Source organism: Tiliqua scincoides, chromosome 1 (assembly GCF_035046505.1).
Source record: "Tiliqua scincoides isolate rTilSci1 chromosome 1, rTilSci1.hap2, whole genome shotgun sequence".
Classification (NCBI taxonomy): domain Eukaryota; kingdom Metazoa; phylum Chordata; class Lepidosauria; order Squamata; family Scincidae; genus Tiliqua; species Tiliqua scincoides.
In genome coordinates, this window is record NC_089821.1 from 170,551,792 (window position 1) to 170,570,153 (window position 18,362).

The 18,362-nt window shown below is 41.9% G+C and overlaps 1 protein-coding gene across 2 annotated transcripts in view; it reads left to right on the plus strand.

Annotated features, from left to right (window-relative positions):
- The window catches only part of LRRC1 (leucine rich repeat containing 1), an 87,057-nt gene that overhangs the window by 22,411 nt on the left and 46,284 nt on the right, over positions 1-18,362 (plus strand). For both annotated transcript variants that reach the window (XM_066612410.1, XM_066612411.1), the window contains exons 3-4: positions 10,533-10,611; positions 12,315-12,404. In XM_066612410.1, the coding sequence (XP_066468507.1) occupies positions 10,533-10,611; positions 12,315-12,404 (169 nt within the window). The remainder of the gene's footprint in view (positions 1-10,532; positions 10,612-12,314; positions 12,405-18,362) is intronic.

The following is an 18,362-nucleotide window of genomic DNA, read 5'->3' on the forward strand; positions in this document are numbered from 1 at the left end:
CAGCCCCAAATTAAAACCACGCTGACGAAGTCCATTAAGCTTCACGTATTGTCTAATTATTTCCCCAGCATGCTAGCTTTAGTTACAGGGAGAATTTTAACACACAATCTGTCATGTACACGTTGATGTGATACAGCTTTCTTTCTGAATGTTTGAGTAGCTTTTTCAGATTAATGATTGATCACATGGGGCCATTTGAAACTGCCTTCATAAGCTGACTTATTGACTTAGAGGTTGTTGCCCATTTTACAGCCACACCATGTGGACCATGAGCTCCTGCTAGAGGAAACTTCATATAATGTGATGCACAGTGATTGGCTCCATGTGTTATGGTACTGGCAGAGACAAGCTATTACAATGAGCTGGTTTCAGAGTTTTTCCTGTGTCACACATAGTGTAGACCAGCCTTTGGCTCCAGATTGTTTCAGCAGTGAGTGCAGTGTAGTGTAGTATCAGGGGTGGCAAAATATGCTGATGGAACACTTTCTGCTTAAACAAGCTGTGAACCTCATAGAGTTCACAGTAACTTCACTTATATTCTTCTGGGCCTGGAAACCTTTTGGTATAGAAACTTTACAGTATATTTTCTGAATAGACCTTACTAAGGAATGTTCTCAGGAAAACAGCTTTACTATTTTAAAAACAACTTACAGAGTTTAACAGTTCTGCTGAGAAGCATAAAAATGGATTGCTTGACCTGTTTGGGGGCTCAAGGGGTAGGGATCATTTGAAAGTATCTCTATGACTTTCACCTTCCTAGGTCAAAGAGGAAGCATGTAGATCAGCAGACAACAAACAGGAGAAAGAGGCAACAAAAAAAACGATTTGCTATATCCAGGTCTTACTGTTCAATCCTATGAATGGCTACTGAGCAGTCAGTCTCATTGAGGTCGATGGAATTTACATCCAGGAAAGTGTGTCTAGGTTTGAAACCTTAGTCTTCCCTCCAATGTGTCAGTCTTTCTTTAGCGTATAGATGAATTGCCCAGACCAGTGGTTCTCACACAATTAGCACCAGGACCCATTTTTTAGAATGAGAATCTGTTAGGACCCACCAGAAGTGATGTCATAACCAGAAGTGGCATAATCAAGCAGGAAAATTTTTCACAATCCTAGCTGCAATCCTATCCACACTTACCCAGGAGTAAGTCCCATTTACTATCATTGTTAAAAGATTATACATAGCTATAACATTTCCCCAAATGCAGTTACATCCCATGATAGCATCAAGTCTAATATATTAAAAATAAAATATTGAAATGAATGGGGACCCACCTGAAATTGGCTCGTGAGCCACCTAGTAGGTCTTGTCTCACAGTTTGAAAAACACTGGCCCAGACAGTTCTAAACCTGTATAATTATCAGATATGCTCTAAAGCAGTGATTTTCAACCTCTGTACTGTGGCACTTTGATGTGCCACAAATGGTTCACTGGTGTGCTGTGGGAATTTGGGGGGAGGTCATTTATTAGTCAGGCCATTGGGGAATGTGAACCCCTGGCTGGCAGAGTAGTGTGCCTTGTGAATGGTTAAGAAACTCATGGTGTGCCTTGACAATATTAGTGCCTTGTCAGTGTGCTGTCAGATGAAAAAGGTTGAAAATTGCTGCTCTAAAGGGTCTCCACAGTTTTGAGCTGTTCCAAGCTAGTCAGAGACAACTGTCACACCCCTTCTGGCAAAATGAAACAAATCTGCTTTATTTCTCTCTCTTGGCAAGTAATTGCTGTTACCCTTGCACCTCCGAAATAAGCACGCCAGACAAAGGCTTGGGATAAAGGGTCACTTTATTAATACAATCAGGAAATCTGCAGCAGAGCATAAACAATCTAAAAAGCCCCCCAAGTGCAGGCTACTAAATTTGGGGTAAACGGTGCTAGCCGTCTACCTCCCCTGGGCTACACAGGCATCACATCCTGGCTCTAAGCTCCCTCAATCATTGCCCAAGAGAGCTTATCAACACCAACCCCTAGGGGTCGAGGCAGCGGGACGAGCAGATACCCCCAGAGGCCACGCCAACTGTTTGCCCCATCCAGCCTGGGGGCTTGCCAGCTAGCCTCAGCGACCCAGACAAGTATTGTCTGAGCAGACCTGGATCACCCCCCCCCCCCGACTTTGCTGACCTCGGAATGTATGCCGGATTCCCTACCGCCCTGGCTACGCTGCCTGCATGTCACCTGCCACACGGGGGAGTTAGCCTAGCGCTTAACCCCCACCACTAATGAGGGACTAAACAATTTACAAATGTAGCCCAAATAGAATGCTGGATGCTTGCTAGCAACCATAGACAATGAAGGCCTAATCTCCTTGCAAGGCACATTTCTGTGCACCAAAGTACAAAACGGTGGTATACAAAATATCAGTCACTGCCCCCTGAATGCAGTTCAGCTCAGGAACATATATGTTTTGCAATACTAAGATGGAGCAGTTAGAAAACTCTATGAAACGTGAGCATCCATGTAAAGGTCTAAGAAATGTTGTGCAAGCATATTGTGCAGTAAGTAAGCTGCTAATAGTATTATTATTATTATTTAAAACCACTGTAAATTAAATGAAACCTTTCACAGGAATACCTGATAATGGCATGTCCTGTCATGCATGTAGAAATCTTCATTGATGGTTATAGAGTAACCTGCAGTGCTTCTAATGAGGGATCTATCTAGGAGCACTTTGAGTTTAAATGGCATTTAAGAGTATAAAGACATAGGTTGTAATCCTATGCACCCTTCCTTCATATGATATTATTGATACTAACCCAGGTCAAAGGAGTGACAGATAAGCCGCCGTTCAATTAATCCATGTCAACAAATGAGCCACTTTATCAAAAGCTATACCACTTACTATACTCTGAAGAACTCAGGGTAGTGTGCATGGTGCTTTCTCTCCCTAGTCCCCTAAAACAAAACTGTAGATAATGACTGGCCAAAGTCACCCAGGAAGCATGATGGGTAAGCATGGGGCTGAACCTGGATCTTTCAGATCCACCCCGACCCCATAGCCACTGCCATCCAGGTTCTCTGGTTCCAAAATTATAAATACGCTCAAATTTATTTATTTATTTAAGGCAGGGCTCTCCCTCTAAATGACAAGCCAGAGATCAAAGGGGGGATAGATAGGTGTTGTGCTACCCTCATAATCAGTTTTCCCTAATTTTTGTTTTACCTTGCAAAATGTAAGAGGTGGTCTCCCTCCAATGAGCAGTTACAAGCAACCCTGTTTATACTCTTGCAGTGACAGACAGCCAACTTAGGGCCCAATCCTATCCAACTCCCCAGCACCGGTGCAGCCACAGTGTAGCCCCGAAGTAAGGGTACAAATGTTCCCATACCTTAAGGAGGTCTCCGTGATTGCTACCCCAACACACTCCACAGCCATAGCAGCACTGGCACTGGAAATCCGGATCAGATTGGGCCCTTAGGCTGCAACCCCAACCTCACTTTCCTGGGAGCAAGTCCCATTGAACACAATAGGAATTACTTCTGAGTAGACCTGGCTAGGATTGTGTCCTTAGCCCAGTGATTTTCAACTTTTTCCATCTCACAGCATGCTGACAAGGCACTAAAATGGTCAAGGCACACCACCAGGTTTTTGACAATTGACAAGGCACACCATGCTTCTAGTGGGGGCTCACATCTCCCAATTGCCCTATTAATAAATGACCTTCACCCAAATCCTGTGGCACACCTGTGAACCACTCGCAGCACACCAGTATGCCACGGCACAGTGGTTGAAAATGGCTGCCTTAGCCTGTCTCGCTATTCCCCTGATATAGCATATAAACCAGGACGCTTTTATTCACTGAGTGCTACCCTAGCCACTGCAGTTAAACATGAGGCAACTGGGGCAGCACAAGCTATATAGGCACAACTCCCAGCATACTGACATAAAATGCTTTTCTGCTCTAATAATTTTATATGCTTTAAGAATCTACACATTTGTTACCTATGTATAACCTAAAAATGAAATCTAAAAATTCCCCTTTTATGTATTATATATGCCTAATTTGTAATTACTCTGTATGTATTCAAAAGTTCATATACTAAGAGTAAACAGTAGCAGATTAGGAGGCTTCATCCCTGCAATGATGAATGCTTATTGTCCTGCAAAAGCAAGGGGTGGAGCACAGTAGATAGCAGCAGTTCACCGGAGAGAAACAACGTAAAGCAAATAGGAAAGCTCTCAACAAAATAAAACAGCCTGTGATCAAGGGCCCAGTCCCATCCACCCCCCAAGCAGCAGTGCAGCTGCAATGCAGCCCTGAGGCCAGGGAACAAATGCTCCCCTACCTGAAGGAGGCCTCCATGAGTGCCCCACACTGCAGGATGCAGCACATGCCCCTACACCAGCTCTGGAAAACTGGACAGGACCAGGCCTCCGCCAAGAAATAGGAGCAAAGAAGGAGCAGAGGAGCTCAGCTTAACAGAGAGCCCCAAGGGAGGAGCGACTGAACTCATCCAGGAGACCGCATGGCTGCCAGGCCCCTGAAGGGAGCCATGAGGACAAGAAGAAAGGAGGAGCCTCTCTTCTGCAAGGCAGAAGGCACTGGCAAATGGTTGCTCTGAAGACAAGGAGAAAGGCCCCACCAAGGCAAAGGCACCAACAGCCAGCGATTAGAGGAGAAGGACTAGAGAAACGGCCGAGAAATAGCCAAAAAGACACAGGAGCGCAGCTTGAAGCAACAATGCTTCAGACGGAGGGAGGGAGGGAGGTAGGGGCGTATGTGAGTCTGCCGAGCCCCTGACGGGAAAGTAGTGCAGGCAAGTGGCAAGGTGGCTGCCATGGAGAACAAAGAGAAAGGAGCCTGGTAAAGGGAAAGCAGTAAAAACCACAATAGGCAGAAACACAGCCAGCAAGTAAAAGAGAAGGGAGAGGGGCAGTTGACTAAAGGATATCAAGGAAGGAGAAGCAGGAGACGAGGACTCCTCACAGCAGGCAGCAGAAGAGCAGAGGGTTTCCCAGAGCCCACCAGCTCCTGAGGAAAAGGCAGCAACCTGGAGCCAGGAGACGCGAAGGGGCCCAGTGAGCAGGCCCAGCAGGGCACCGAGCGAGAGGTGTGGCTGCCTCTCAGCCCCAGTCCAAGGGGAAGCTGCTCCCTGCTCGAAAATTCTGGCAGACGGACTCCAGCAGGCACGCAGTCTTCAGGACATCAGCCCACCCAGCCCCACTTGTGCAGCAGCTCCCATTTTCCCACCTGAGCCTGGCTTGCCTGGAGTGCCGGGTAAAGGGGTGCGAAGCTCTTATGGGGCTTCACCGTCATTGCTTACAATACCAGTGGCAATTCCAGGGGTTGTGCATGCAGGTGCAAAAATGCCTAACCATCGGAAAGTCCTAATTAAGGGGAAATAAGCTGCTTTTTCAGTTAGAGCTGCCTTGATGGAGCCTCAGTATCTGGTACTACTGTATGAAGACTTCAGTCACTTACATTACTACGTTATTGCTTGCCTGAGTACTGTTCATTTCAGCAGTGTTCTTTATGCAGCTTCAACCTTTATTTCCTTACCCCCAAAGTTACCCTTTTTGTGGAATCATTTCTGTAGTATAGCTATTGAGTTCCATAAATTGGCTATCCTGTTTCAAAGCCGTACTTGTTAGACCTGACCTGTCAGCTGCACATGTCCCTTGTCTTCCCAAATGTCCATGTCTTGGTCAGAGCCCAGCCAGGAGTAGTAAGTTTGGACCTCTGATATTCAATGGGATAGACATTTGTGGTTTAATATTATTAGTCTCATATTTAGAATGACATTCACATACTGGAGCTCATACTGCTTTTATTGGAGGCTTGTGCCTTTATTACTGTGAATATTTTTCTAAATACAGGTGTGCGCCACTTAATGTCTGGTATGCATTCTCCAATCCCCGTTGTTGTGCGATTAAGTCATTAAGCAATCATTCAGCCCAGTCTAGTGCCTTTGTTGTGTAAACAGACACTCCCTGCTGAACACTAACTGACTGCACAGGCTACTGGAGATAAATGGCCTCTTCTTTGCATCAAGAGCCTCTTTTTTGTGTAAACACTCTGCTGCAGGTTATGGAAGTCCTGACTGCCTCATTAAGAGCCTCTTTGTTGTGCTTTCACCACCGTCATATATGCGGTTCGTTGTTATGCGGAAGGTTAAGCGGCACATGGCTGTACTAGCTTTTGCTTGCAAAAGGCCAAGGAATGAGTTTTACTGAAACTCTACCAGCCTAGATTATAGGGTCAAACCATTTTGAGTGTTCACTGTGACTGTTCTGCTAAGTGATGTGTCTCGCAGGAATCTTTAACTAGCCAAGTAGGCCATAGAAATAGAATTATTGAAAGCAGAAGTTCCCAAAGTGTGTGCCGCTTTTTCTTGACTTGTTGGGCCAACATCACATGAGACCTTGTACTATACTCGCGAGACCTTGCACGATGTCAATCTGGTAAACTGGGAAGGCTGCGCAGCACCCCTTTGAGTCCAAAGGGTGCTACAGTCCTGATAAGTTGGGAAACACGGATTTAAACTATTTATATCCTGTGTTTCCTTCTTATTTGTATTTTTTTTCATTGATTTTTTCCCCCAAGGGGCTACTATCATATTTAAGGATTATAAAAGTAATTTTATAATTACTCGTTTATAATTATAATTTTATAATCATTTTTGTGTATCTCTATTTGTGGTTTTATATTTGTGTTTGTATATTTATTATGTGTGATGCCATTAAAGGTTGTTGAAGTAAAAGTAATTTTCTTATCAGGTCAGTGTTGTTAACAGTGTTTTGAAGTGTAGGTATTTCATTTGTTATAGCACCGAGTTCTGGCACACCCAAATTGTAGTCAGTAATGCTTTTGCCCTGTGACTCTGAGTAGGTTTTGCTTGTGGTCGGGATATGACTGACATGCAGTACTCAAAAGAAAAAAATACATCTTACTAACTCAAGTCAGGCTGGCTAGTGATCTTATAATTCTCATTGTGAATTCTCATTTCAGTCATTGTGAAATGTGTCCTGACCTGTCTGCTTGAGTTGTCTAGAGCTATTTACAGTGTAAGCATCTTGGTGTAGTATATTGTAATGAGATAACTGTCTGCAGCTGTTAGGGGGTGTGACCCTCGTGGATATGAACAGTCTAGGTGTCAAGGGTGAGAAGGAAAGAACATGAAGAGGAAGCAAACATGAGAAGTGCCAGGAAAGCACAAGGAGCAAAAGTGTCAGCAACAAAAGCCTATAGAAACTATGCCCAGTAAAAAGACGCAAGTGTGCCTCTTTTTTTGTTTTTTGTTTTGTTTCTTGTTTTAAAGCAGTGAAGCTCCAACATTACCCAAGGGTGGCCCTGTGTGGGAGTGTCATCCAAGACCATTTCAGTTCCTTTCCCAAACTTTGGATGGGTGAAGGTCTGAGAAGACTTGGTGAACATTGTCCTATCTTGGAATAAAAATATTGCTGTGGTGTGTGGGTTGGTTTTTGATGGCTTCTCAAACCTCAACTTGCCTCTTTCTGCTTAGAAATGCTTAGTCTTATGATGGTTTAGCAGAGCGTGCAAATTCCGATCTTTAAATAAAAAAATTTGTTCTCATTCACCCTGGTTGATGAATGTTGAGTAGTATGATGATGAGCCTGTGCAAATCTAAGAAGCTGTACTCTTGCTTTTACAAGGGCAGAGAGGTTGTGCAAAGGGAAAGGAAGATTGGAAAGGAAACTGATGGAAGGAATGGAGAAGGAGAGTGTGAAGCACAATGCATTCCTGTGCACAAATTACGTGAACACATTGCTAACCCTCTCTTTCCCCCATGCCTTTGCTTGCAATGACTGAGATTTCACTTGTAGTAAACAAAGTTGCATCCAACATCAAATTCAATAGAATTGTAATGAGATAATGTGAAAAACTGATGTCAAACTATCATAATTCAACTTGAGCACTGCAACGTGGCCGCACTATTGGGTGTGAGCACAATTCATGTTTAAGCTGTGTCAATAAATGAGAGAGCAATCCCGCCTGGGAGAGAAGTATATCCTCTTAATTTACAGCTCTGCTAGCATGGTTTTTTCCTCTTCAGCCAACCTAACTTTCGCTTGACGCTGTGCCTGTTTGCACTGTACTACGTCATAAAGCTTATGATTGATAGCCTTATTGTTCGGCAGCGCCTGGGTATAGTCTGTGCCAGAGCATCTGGGCATCACATGTATACTGTATAAAGCATTTGCTGGTGTGCAGTATTAGGAGGATCTTGTTTATTCAAAGGGGCTGAATTAGTTAACCAACAGCATTAGAAACTATTCCAACTGGTTAGCTATTCTACAGGCACAACAGCTGAATTTTGTAAACAAGTACACTGCCAGTTTTCTGTACAATTAATAGGGAATTTTGACCATTGCTATAATTAGGGCTTTTCTCAGCTACTGAAATTCTGGAAGAATTTCTTCCTTAATGTGTTTCCATTTTGCAGTTAGAAAAATAGAGCAATATTAAACCAAGTTAGGTAGTAATCCTATACACACCTACCTGGGAGTATGTGCCGTTTAAACTCCCTGCGTCTTACTTCTAAGTAAATATGCATAGGATTGAATTGCTGGGGTTCAACTGAAGTGGCTGCTATGATTGACTTTTAGGATTTATACTTTTGCAGATACTTGGATCCTTTCCGAATATACAGATGGAAGTATTAAGTGATTTTCCTTCTTTATGTATTAAATAAACCTTGAAATGCCTCTGCTTGCACAAACTTTACCAGCTCTTGTCAAGTTAATCATTGTGGCAGTCACTCAAATGGTACAGGGATGGAAGGGATTCATACGTGGGGGTGGGGGTGGGGTGGGGATGGAAATAGAAGACTGGGAGCCAGGAAGGGTGGGAGAGGGAGAGGTTGATGTGGGGATAAAAACCATGTACCTCCAGACAATTATAGTTCAGTTCTATTTCTTTTTTCTTCAGTTCTTCTCATCTGTTACTCACATGTGTTCATTCTTTTTTTTTCTGTTGCTATGTAGACTATATTATAACTATGTGCTTAGGGCTTTATGCAAACCAGGCCTCATCAAGACTTAGCTTTAGCATCCATTTTCATTTCTAAGTGCAGCTTTGGAACGTGTGAGAATATGCAGTGTCTTTGACATGTGCAGAGTTCATTTCGTTAGTCTCTTAAATAACACTACTGCCTTCCTTTGAAATTGGAAATGTGCTTTTAACCAGAAGACTTAATTTTTCAGGTGTTGTGGGGAGCATTTCCCCGGTTTAAATATCAGGTGCATCTTAATGGTTTTTTTTAAATGACATTGTTTTTTCCACAATCTTGGCATGGAAGTAGAGGGATGGAATGATTCAGGATGTTAAACTTTATGGAAGATGGAGGAGGACAAATTGTAGGAACTGGTGTCATGCAGAACCTGAAAGCAAGCCACCAGTAAGGAAGTGGTACTGGATCTAGTGGTGCTGGATCAAGACTACAGCATCTAACCCTTTCCCCTTGCACTACAGACCTGATGTAGCGTCCCAAATCAGCTAAGTTCTGGGGGAAAAGTTTCAAGGCTTGTTCATATTTGAAGGAAACCCTTGTGTGGCTGGGAACACAAGCAAGTGCTGAATCTTGTAGTAGTAGTAATAGGCAACTAGATCTAAGCCTGGTTTTTCATGGATATGGTCCTGTTTTTTACCATGGCTTTAACACAGTGATAAATTGGCTGGGGAGTTCATGGATATCCAGGGTTGGAAAAATCTCAGTTGTCTAGTTACCCAGGCACCTTAAAGATGATTCTGATATGTAGTGATTCTAAAAGAGTTCAACTCTTGCCTATGAAATAGGTAAGGGTATGCTTGTGCAATCATGCTATTTTAATAAATTTTAATAATAATTTACATCCCACCTTTCTAGGCAAGATGTCCTCTCAAAGCAGCTTGCAATGTAGTGAAATAGAAAATTTAACAAAGTAATATGAAATACAACCAGCCAGTAAAATGGCAATAAAAACAAGACAAAGTCAGAGGAACTTAACTAACAAATGTCTGACAAAACAATTATTTACAGTGGCCTCTTTTAAAAAGCAAGTGTTGGTTCTTTTACTGCTGGATTAAGTTTCTATTCCATGTTTTCAGGCTTCAACCCCTACTAACTAACCAGAGGCATCTTGTAATGTGGTATCCTCTTATATTTATCAGGGTGAGAGCAATTGTCTCTTTTCACCCCAGCAAGACATCTTTTCCAGTGGCTGTTACAGTTTGTGGAATAACTACTATGGTCTTTAGTTGTTTAAAGAACAGAAATTGTACGGTAACTTAGCTGCAAGTTTGATTGGTGCAAAGCATCAAGAATTATCAAGGTAAACAGAGAAAATTTGTGGAAAGGAAAAAAGAGAGAGATGGTAAAACACAGTCTCAATGGGAACATGTGTTTGTTTTTGAAATCCTAATGATTATCTATATATAAATGCATACCAAAACTTAGCATTGCTTATAATGGAAAGAGTTGCTAGAATGTCTTCACATAGACTTCATTGTGGAAATGCTTTGATGTTGAATAATGCATTTGATTGCATGGTAAAGCCTGATTGTCTTTTCTTGACTGTACTATTTTCTCTTTGCAGATATCCCTGAAATTCCCGAAAGCATCTCCTTCTGTAAGGCATTGCAGGTGGCAGATTTCAGTGGGAATCCCCTCACAAGGTAAGCTTCATAAAATGGAATGCATTCTTGGAGGGCCACAAACTTTTACAATATGAACATAATGATTTTCTTGTAGTAGCTAATTTTAGTATACAATTTAGTAACTTGTATAGTTTTAATTATGAAGTTTGCCCTGTCCACTCCTGCTGATAGAACAAGTTTATAAGCAGGTGAAATGTTCACCTTTTAAAGATGGAATTGAGAACAATGGGAAAGTCATATACACCTTTGGGAAAATGTCAGTTAAAAAGAGATGTTTCTGTATTAATGGTGGCTGCTTCTTGTGGTCTTTGGTCGTTGGAATGTGCTTTGCACAGCCCAAATCCTTGCATATTCTGCTTTTTCAGTGCTGGAGGCCTGCATCCCCACAAAAATAAAGAACTTTAAATTCAGTCTGATGGTACAGAAATAATTGGGAGAATAGGGGTAAGGAACAGTCTCAAAAGAGCTATTCATATTTTGTGATGCAGCTCAAGCACATGGAAGAATAAAGGCCTCTAAAATGCGACCTTAATTTAAAACTTCAACTTGGCAGTTTTGTGTCGTTTGCATTGATCCAAAGAATGTGGTTAGGAAGTCTCAAAATGCTAAAGGAAAATTGATGGGTTCCTTGGCACCCTCAGAGCTGCTTTCACAGTAGAGTGCCAAATGCATCCACCTCAGGACTGTTTTGAATAACCTGTGAATGCCATTTTTCTACATAAAATACAAGAACGTATATTTGTCATCCCTGATTTATTTTACCAAGGCAATGGAATTTATTCCATATACACAGGTATTGGGTTATCTGTACTTGAGTACAAAATCCCAGAATGAGATGTGGTGGCTAGATAATGTTTTGCCTTGTCTAATATGCTACCTCTTGGCTTTCCCATCTTTGAAAGCTGCATTGTTTGTTCCAAAGTTGTTCAGTATATTAATCCTGGTAACTAACTCCTTCCTGTTTAAACACAAAAATACATTTAGCCTGGAAGATAGTCTAATTAGTCCCTTAGAGGCAATATCCTCACATAGAGAGTGAGTTGTTAATCTCTGCTTTTGCTTCCCTTAAATTCTGGTTCTTCTAAAAGACCCTAAAAGTTATCAGTTGATATTAATCCATAGCAGATTCTCATCTGTAATGACATCTGTAATTCTCATCTGTAATGATGATGTCCATCTTGCATTTAGGACCAAGGAAAGAAGCCCCTTCAGCTGATTGATGATTGACTTTTGTTGGCTTGGGCGGATTCATTTCAGTGTTGTGGCTCTGCTCCAGTTTAATGAACTATTGATTTGCTTTTTAAAACAACACGTGCTATGTGCTGCATTGGAAGCTAAGCTGACTGGTAGCAAGAGAAGAGGTCTTCTTTGTCCTTGGAAAAGCAGTTGTGTGTGTGGGTGTGGGGGGGGAGAAGCATACCCATTTAAAAAACAAACCTATCCACTTTCAGATAAATGTTAGTTAATGTGTAAACATACAGTTAATAATACTGATCCTGCTTATTTACTATTTCTTATCCTATATGATGCATATAGCGCTGTATATGAAGCATTTTTTAAATATTGCATTTTAATGGGGGTATGGGGACTGCATCAAAAGACCAACACAAAAAATTTCTGCCTGCTGAATTGTTCATTGTACAGTACTTCTCTATGGCAAAATACTGTAGGGACAAAATCTTTTCTGCTACCCATGGCTGACTTGAACTGTCTCTCCGTAGGTTGCCTGAAAGCTTTCCAGAACTTCAGAATCTAACATGTCTCTCTGCAAATGATATCTCGCTACAAGCATTACCTGAAAATATTGGAAAGTAAGTTGGAAAACCAGCTATTTGATGACTGAAATCTGTCTCGTATATAAACCTAAATATTTGTAAATGGCCTGTAGAATACTTCTCCCCCACCAGCTTTTGCAGGAATTGGATTCTTCAACAATTCTAAGGATTGTTGTCTAATTCTAACAATTCAATTGGATTCTACAATTCTAAGGAATTGGAATTGGAGTGTTCAATCCTGTACACCCTTTCCTTGAAGTAAGCCCCATTGAGCACATGGAATTGTGTTGTAGATCACCTAGACCTGATGTACAGTGGCTGCTGAGAGTGAGCTAGCAAGTTCCTAATTCAAATGTGGCTTCAGCCATCAATGTGAGCAGTTCTCTCAGCTTAATTCCCATATGGAGTAATTCTGTGTTAATGTGCAATGATTGTTGAATATGAGGGCTGCTTTATACTGGGGATTACAACCACCATTTAGGGAAGATGTCATGTGTGAAGCACATTTAAATACATAAAACCAAGTATATGCATTTAACCTTCAGGGTTTTTAGGTGAAAAAGTAGAAATATTAGGGAGAAAGTGAAGGTGTTGTGGGTGGGGAGAAGGAATTATGCATTTTAAAATATTTTTCGCTACCAGAAATGACCATAAACTGCATGCATTCAAGTTAAGTGCTTTGTTTTCATTCTAGCAGCTCCCTTACATAAATATAGTGTTAAAATGGTTAGGGGTGGTAGTTAGGAGAGGAGAGTTGATGAAGCAAAAAGCTGTAACAAATACTTCTGCTGTGTGCACGCAGAGATCAATATTGAGATATTTGACAAAAATGTGGCTATACATGTTTATTGCAATGGAAGTTCTGGAGGAAAAAATTTCCCTTCCCCACCCCCAGCTCTGCATCATTAGTCTCTTGATAATTTTTATAGTCAGCAGAGTGAAAGGAAAGCTGAGAGAGTTCCCACTGGACTTGATAACGTTTACCCACTGTAAGATCTATCTTTACTCTTAATTAAAGTGTCTCCAGACTACTGGAGTAGGAGGTAATATTCGTTCATTACACTTTTCCTTTGTTCAGAAGTGGCATGACAAGGAGAGAAGGGGAAAGGAAAATGACCCTTTCTTCCACTGACATAGCACCTTGAGTGGCTAATGAGCAAACAATTATCTTTGCTGCTAAATTTATTTTTCAGAATATTGTATGTATATGTATATGCCACTGTTCCACACTGCCCAGAAGGTTACTCCTAAAACAATTTAACACAGTATAAAATATACTAAAACATTGACCTCAGTATTGAAGGAGCAATGGCCATAGCCACTGGCCACATAGCAGTGGCCATAGCCACCTACTCACAAAATCAGAAAAGCTTGAGTAAACAGGTAAAGTCTTTGCTGTTGGCTAAAAAACAGCATGAACGATGCCCTAATGTTATCCTGAAGGAAGTGACAGAATGGTTCTGGTACCATTCTAGTTCCACAATTGCCTCTGCAGTCCTGTAGATTTGGTTGGCCATCTTGAGCAGATTCTCCAAAACAGATTCTCAGCAGATGCTTTCCTGGTGTTTGCATCAAGACAGAGTATTTAATGGCTGTGAATGGCTTCTGATGACAAGGCATGGAAAGTGGCTGCCCCACTCTAAAGTGGAACTACATGTTGTCCTGAAAGCTTTAACCCCCAGCTGTCCAGAGGTCATTGAGCATGTGGTACTTTCTGCCAACCCTGTCAGCAAAGAGGTTACTAGGTGGCTCTTGAAAAGCAATTTGAGAAGTTCTATAAATATACCACCTCTTCTGGCAAAACTATTGTAAGAAAATAACTCCTATAAGATGTCAACTTATACTCTAGCATGTGCTGCAGCAGCAGCCCTAGAGGCATTGAGTTGTGGTGTCCTCAGTACAGTGTAAGGAATTTACTGTTAATAGAACATAGATTTGCAAAATGGATTTGATTTTGAAAACTCTGTTCAACACTAATAATCTAAAAGTAACATGGGCTTGATCAAACTAAGCATAAGTACTTGGAAGTACTGCTGATAGCCAAGGTAGAAATTCAAGCATTACTTAACTCACACTGAAATCAATGAAGCGTTGGAGTGCTTAACTTCAGGTGATCATGACCCCAGTATTTCACTGTATTGCAGAAGTAAATGCATTTTGAGTCTACAACTAATTCTTAACTTAAAGTAATATGTACTTCATAGTATTGGAAGAACAACTATACCTTTCTTGTGTCTCTTTGTAATATAACTGCAGTATAAGAATACTTCCTTTCAGTCTTTTATAGCAATGAATATAGCACATTCATGTCCATCGCACTCTTGTATGTGTACATGGTGTTAAATAGTTATTCTAATTGGTTCTATAAAATATTGATTAAAAAATTTAAAGAGTCATTGGTATGTTTTAGCAAGGCCTGCCAAGATTTTGGACTGACAATCAGCCTGAAGAAAACACAGGTCATGGTTCAGGATGTGGACTCACCTCCCTGCATTACAATCTCTGAGCATGAACTGGAGGTTGTCCATGACTTTGTGTACCTTGGCTCAACGATCTCCGACACTCATTCTCTCGATGCCGAGCTAAACAGGCGCATCGGTAAAGCAGCTACCACGTTTTCCAGACTCACAAAGAGAGTCTGGTCCAACAAGAAGCTGACGGAACATACCAAGATCCAGGTCTACAGAGCTTGCGTCCTGAGTACACTTCTGTACTGCAGCGAGTCATGGACTCTTCGCTCACAACAGGAGAGGAAACTGAGCGCTTTCCACATGCGCTGCCTCCGACGCATCCTCGGCATCACCTGGCAGGACAAAGTTCCAAACAACACAGTCCTGGAACGTGCTGGAATCCCTAGCATGTATTCACTGCTGAAACAGAGACGCCTGCGTTGGCTTGGTCATGTTGTGAGAATGGATGATGGCCGGATCCCAAAGGATCTCCTCTATGGAGAACTCGTGCAAGGAAAGCGCCCTACAGGTAGACCACAGCTGCGATACAAGGACATCTGCAAGAGGGATCTGAAGGCCTTAGGGATGGACCTCAACAAGTGGGAAACCCTGGCCTCTGAGCGGCCCGCTTGGAGGCAGGCTGTGCAGCATGGCCTTTCCCAGTTTGAAGAGACACTTTGCCAACAGTCTGAGGCTAAGAGGCAAAGAAGGAAGGCCCATAGCCAGGGAGACAGACCAGGGACAGACTGCACTTGCTCCCGGTGTGGAAGGGATTGTCACTCCCGGATTGGCCTTTTCAGCCACACTAGACGCTGTGCCAGAACCACCTTTCAGAGCGCGATACCATAGTCTTTCGAGACTGAAGGTTGCCAAGATGGATGTATGATTAAAATGGGAATGAGCATAAAATCTTTGATAAGCAGAAGATCTTTGATCTTTCTTTTTTTCTGGGAAAAGTTACACTTTAGCCATCAAAATAGTGCATAAGTATTCTTTAAAGCATGTTTGTTCTAAAAAATATTTCTTGAAAAATATTTGTTCCTAAACATTATTTTAAAAGATTAATAAGATCAAATCTTATTTTAGCCATACATTTTAAAATTGTAAGTTAATTTGAAGTTATAATTTGATCTGTGCCTTTGATTCATTCAAATTTGTAGCATAATCCTGTTGAGATGCCTACGCTGCAATGCAGTGGTGCCAAAATGGCCTCAACTGTATCCAGTGGGGAAATAGAGGCTGTTGGAGGTCTTCCAAGGAATGGGGGCACTCATCTCCCTAAGATAAGCAGCTCTATGGGGCTACTGTACTCTACTCTATCGCAGCCCTGTGTTGAGAAATCAGGCCCAGGAAGGGGAATAGGATACGGCAGTAACCACTGCTACTGTTCCTCCCAGGCCAAATCCACCCAAACTGTTGTTCTGCCCTTAGTCCATCCTACCCCTCTGCCAGCCCACAGAGAGCTATTTACTCTGCTGGGTGCAGGCCTTTGACTGGTGCCAGCAGGCTGGTACAGGCTTTTTCACCAGCAGCACGAGCCTCCATAGAGAATTTAGTTCTTTAAAATTAGATTTTCTTCATATGGGGTAAAAAGGGACCACGAAGCATTAAAAAACCAAAATGGAAAAAAGGAACCCTTCTGATCTTAGTTGTTTTCCCCCTTTGAATATTTTCTTTATGTGATATACATACTGTTATGCCCACATACAAGCTGTGGGAGCTTGATTCAAATTCATTTTAAAAGTAACACTACCACCTGATCTTCAGGAAGCAATTAAGGTGTATTTGGTAACTCTGTGTATTGCTTGCTCTTGCTTGTACAATGGGTATGAGCCATCAGTTCTGAAATATGCTGAAACTGCTTGTACTATGTGGTTTTTAGATATTTACCTATTCTGATTTATTAATTAATGAATTCAGTTGTGTGGTGGTTTGCTCTGGGTACATGCCTGGAAATCTATCAAGTGTTTTCATGAGAGCAGTTGGCTCACTGTGTGATAGAACAACTTAGAAATAAGAAATGACTCCCTTCCATGTCTTAGATTAGGGGTCTCCAAACCCCAGCCCGGGAGCCAGATGCGGTCTGTGGAGAGCCTCTGTCTGGCCCGCAGCCAGCCTCTGATCCCCTGAGAGCCTCTGGCCCAGTTGACCAAACAGAACCAGAGTTGTACTTGTAGGGTGGGAGAATGGGAGTCCATTTAAGTGTGTGTGCTTTATTTCTTGAGCTGTGTTGGTGCTTGGAGAAATCCTGGACATTTGAGCCCATTCATTTCAATCATTCATCTATGTTCCATCTCTAATGTATTTATTTAAATTTTATATTTAATTTTTTTTCGAGCCCTCAACACTGTACCTGGTATTTGATGCGGCCCTTCGGCCAAAGTTTAGAGACCCTTGTCCTAGATTAATGACTCTTGTTTACATATGCAGTCAACCTACAGCTTATGTACCACCAAATTGTGCAAATTCAAGTATTCGTACTCTGCCCTCTCCCCAAAAGACAGAGAAAAGCAGTTGAAATACCACAGCAACTGTATTTGTAAAGTGAAAAATGTTCAATGAAGGAGACACAGGCTGTGTTCAGGGGATCCCTCAAACTATTGCATAATGACAAACTATGGTTTGTTCAGACAAAGAAGTAATACATTAAACTGCACACACAGGTGGGGAGGAAGGGCCATGTGTGTATAGGGATTCTTCAGATTATGGTCACACTTGGATCTTTTTCCTTTTATTTGAAGGCTCATGTATCAAATCATCTCTTTGTTACTGGACATGTAGGAGTTCTATTGCTGCTTGTAACTCTACACCAGGGGTGTCCAACGTTTTTGGCAGGAGGGCCACATTGTCTCTCTGACACTGTGTCGGGGGCCAGGGGAAAAAAAGAATTAATTTACATTTAAAATTTGAATAAATTTACATAAGTTTACATATATGAATATATTAAAGATGAACTTATATGAATGAATGAAGGTCTTGCAATAGCTCATGGCCTATAAAAGGCTTTGCACAAAGCAAGGCTAGCCTTTCCTTTGCTGCCACTACTGCATCACAGACGTGAAACAATAAGCAGTGGAGGGAGCCTTCATCCCACAGCTCATGTGAGAGGTCGAACAGTCGTCCTCAAGCTGAGAGCAGTTGTGTCTGGCCAGTGTGGGCTCCAACAAATCTCCAGAGGGCCGAAGGCTCGTTGGAGACTGGGGGCTCCCTGTGGGCCGCATTGAGAGGCCTTGAGGGCTGCAAGTGGCCCCAGGGCTGGGATTTGGGCACCCCTGCTCTATACTATAGTAATTTCATAGACCTGAACTGCTATTGTTCATATTCTCTTGGTAACTACATATCGCTAAAATGGGTGCATTATTGAACTGGTGCTTCAAGTACACTGTAGACTTGTGTTCTCATGATTCTGCCTTCCATTATATATAGTTGGGAACTGTTAACTTTCATATATGAACAGATAGATCTTTGTAGGATAACCTGGTACAAAAGCTAAACATTCAGATAAAAGAAACTAAAGAAAAAATAATTCATTAAATACATGAGT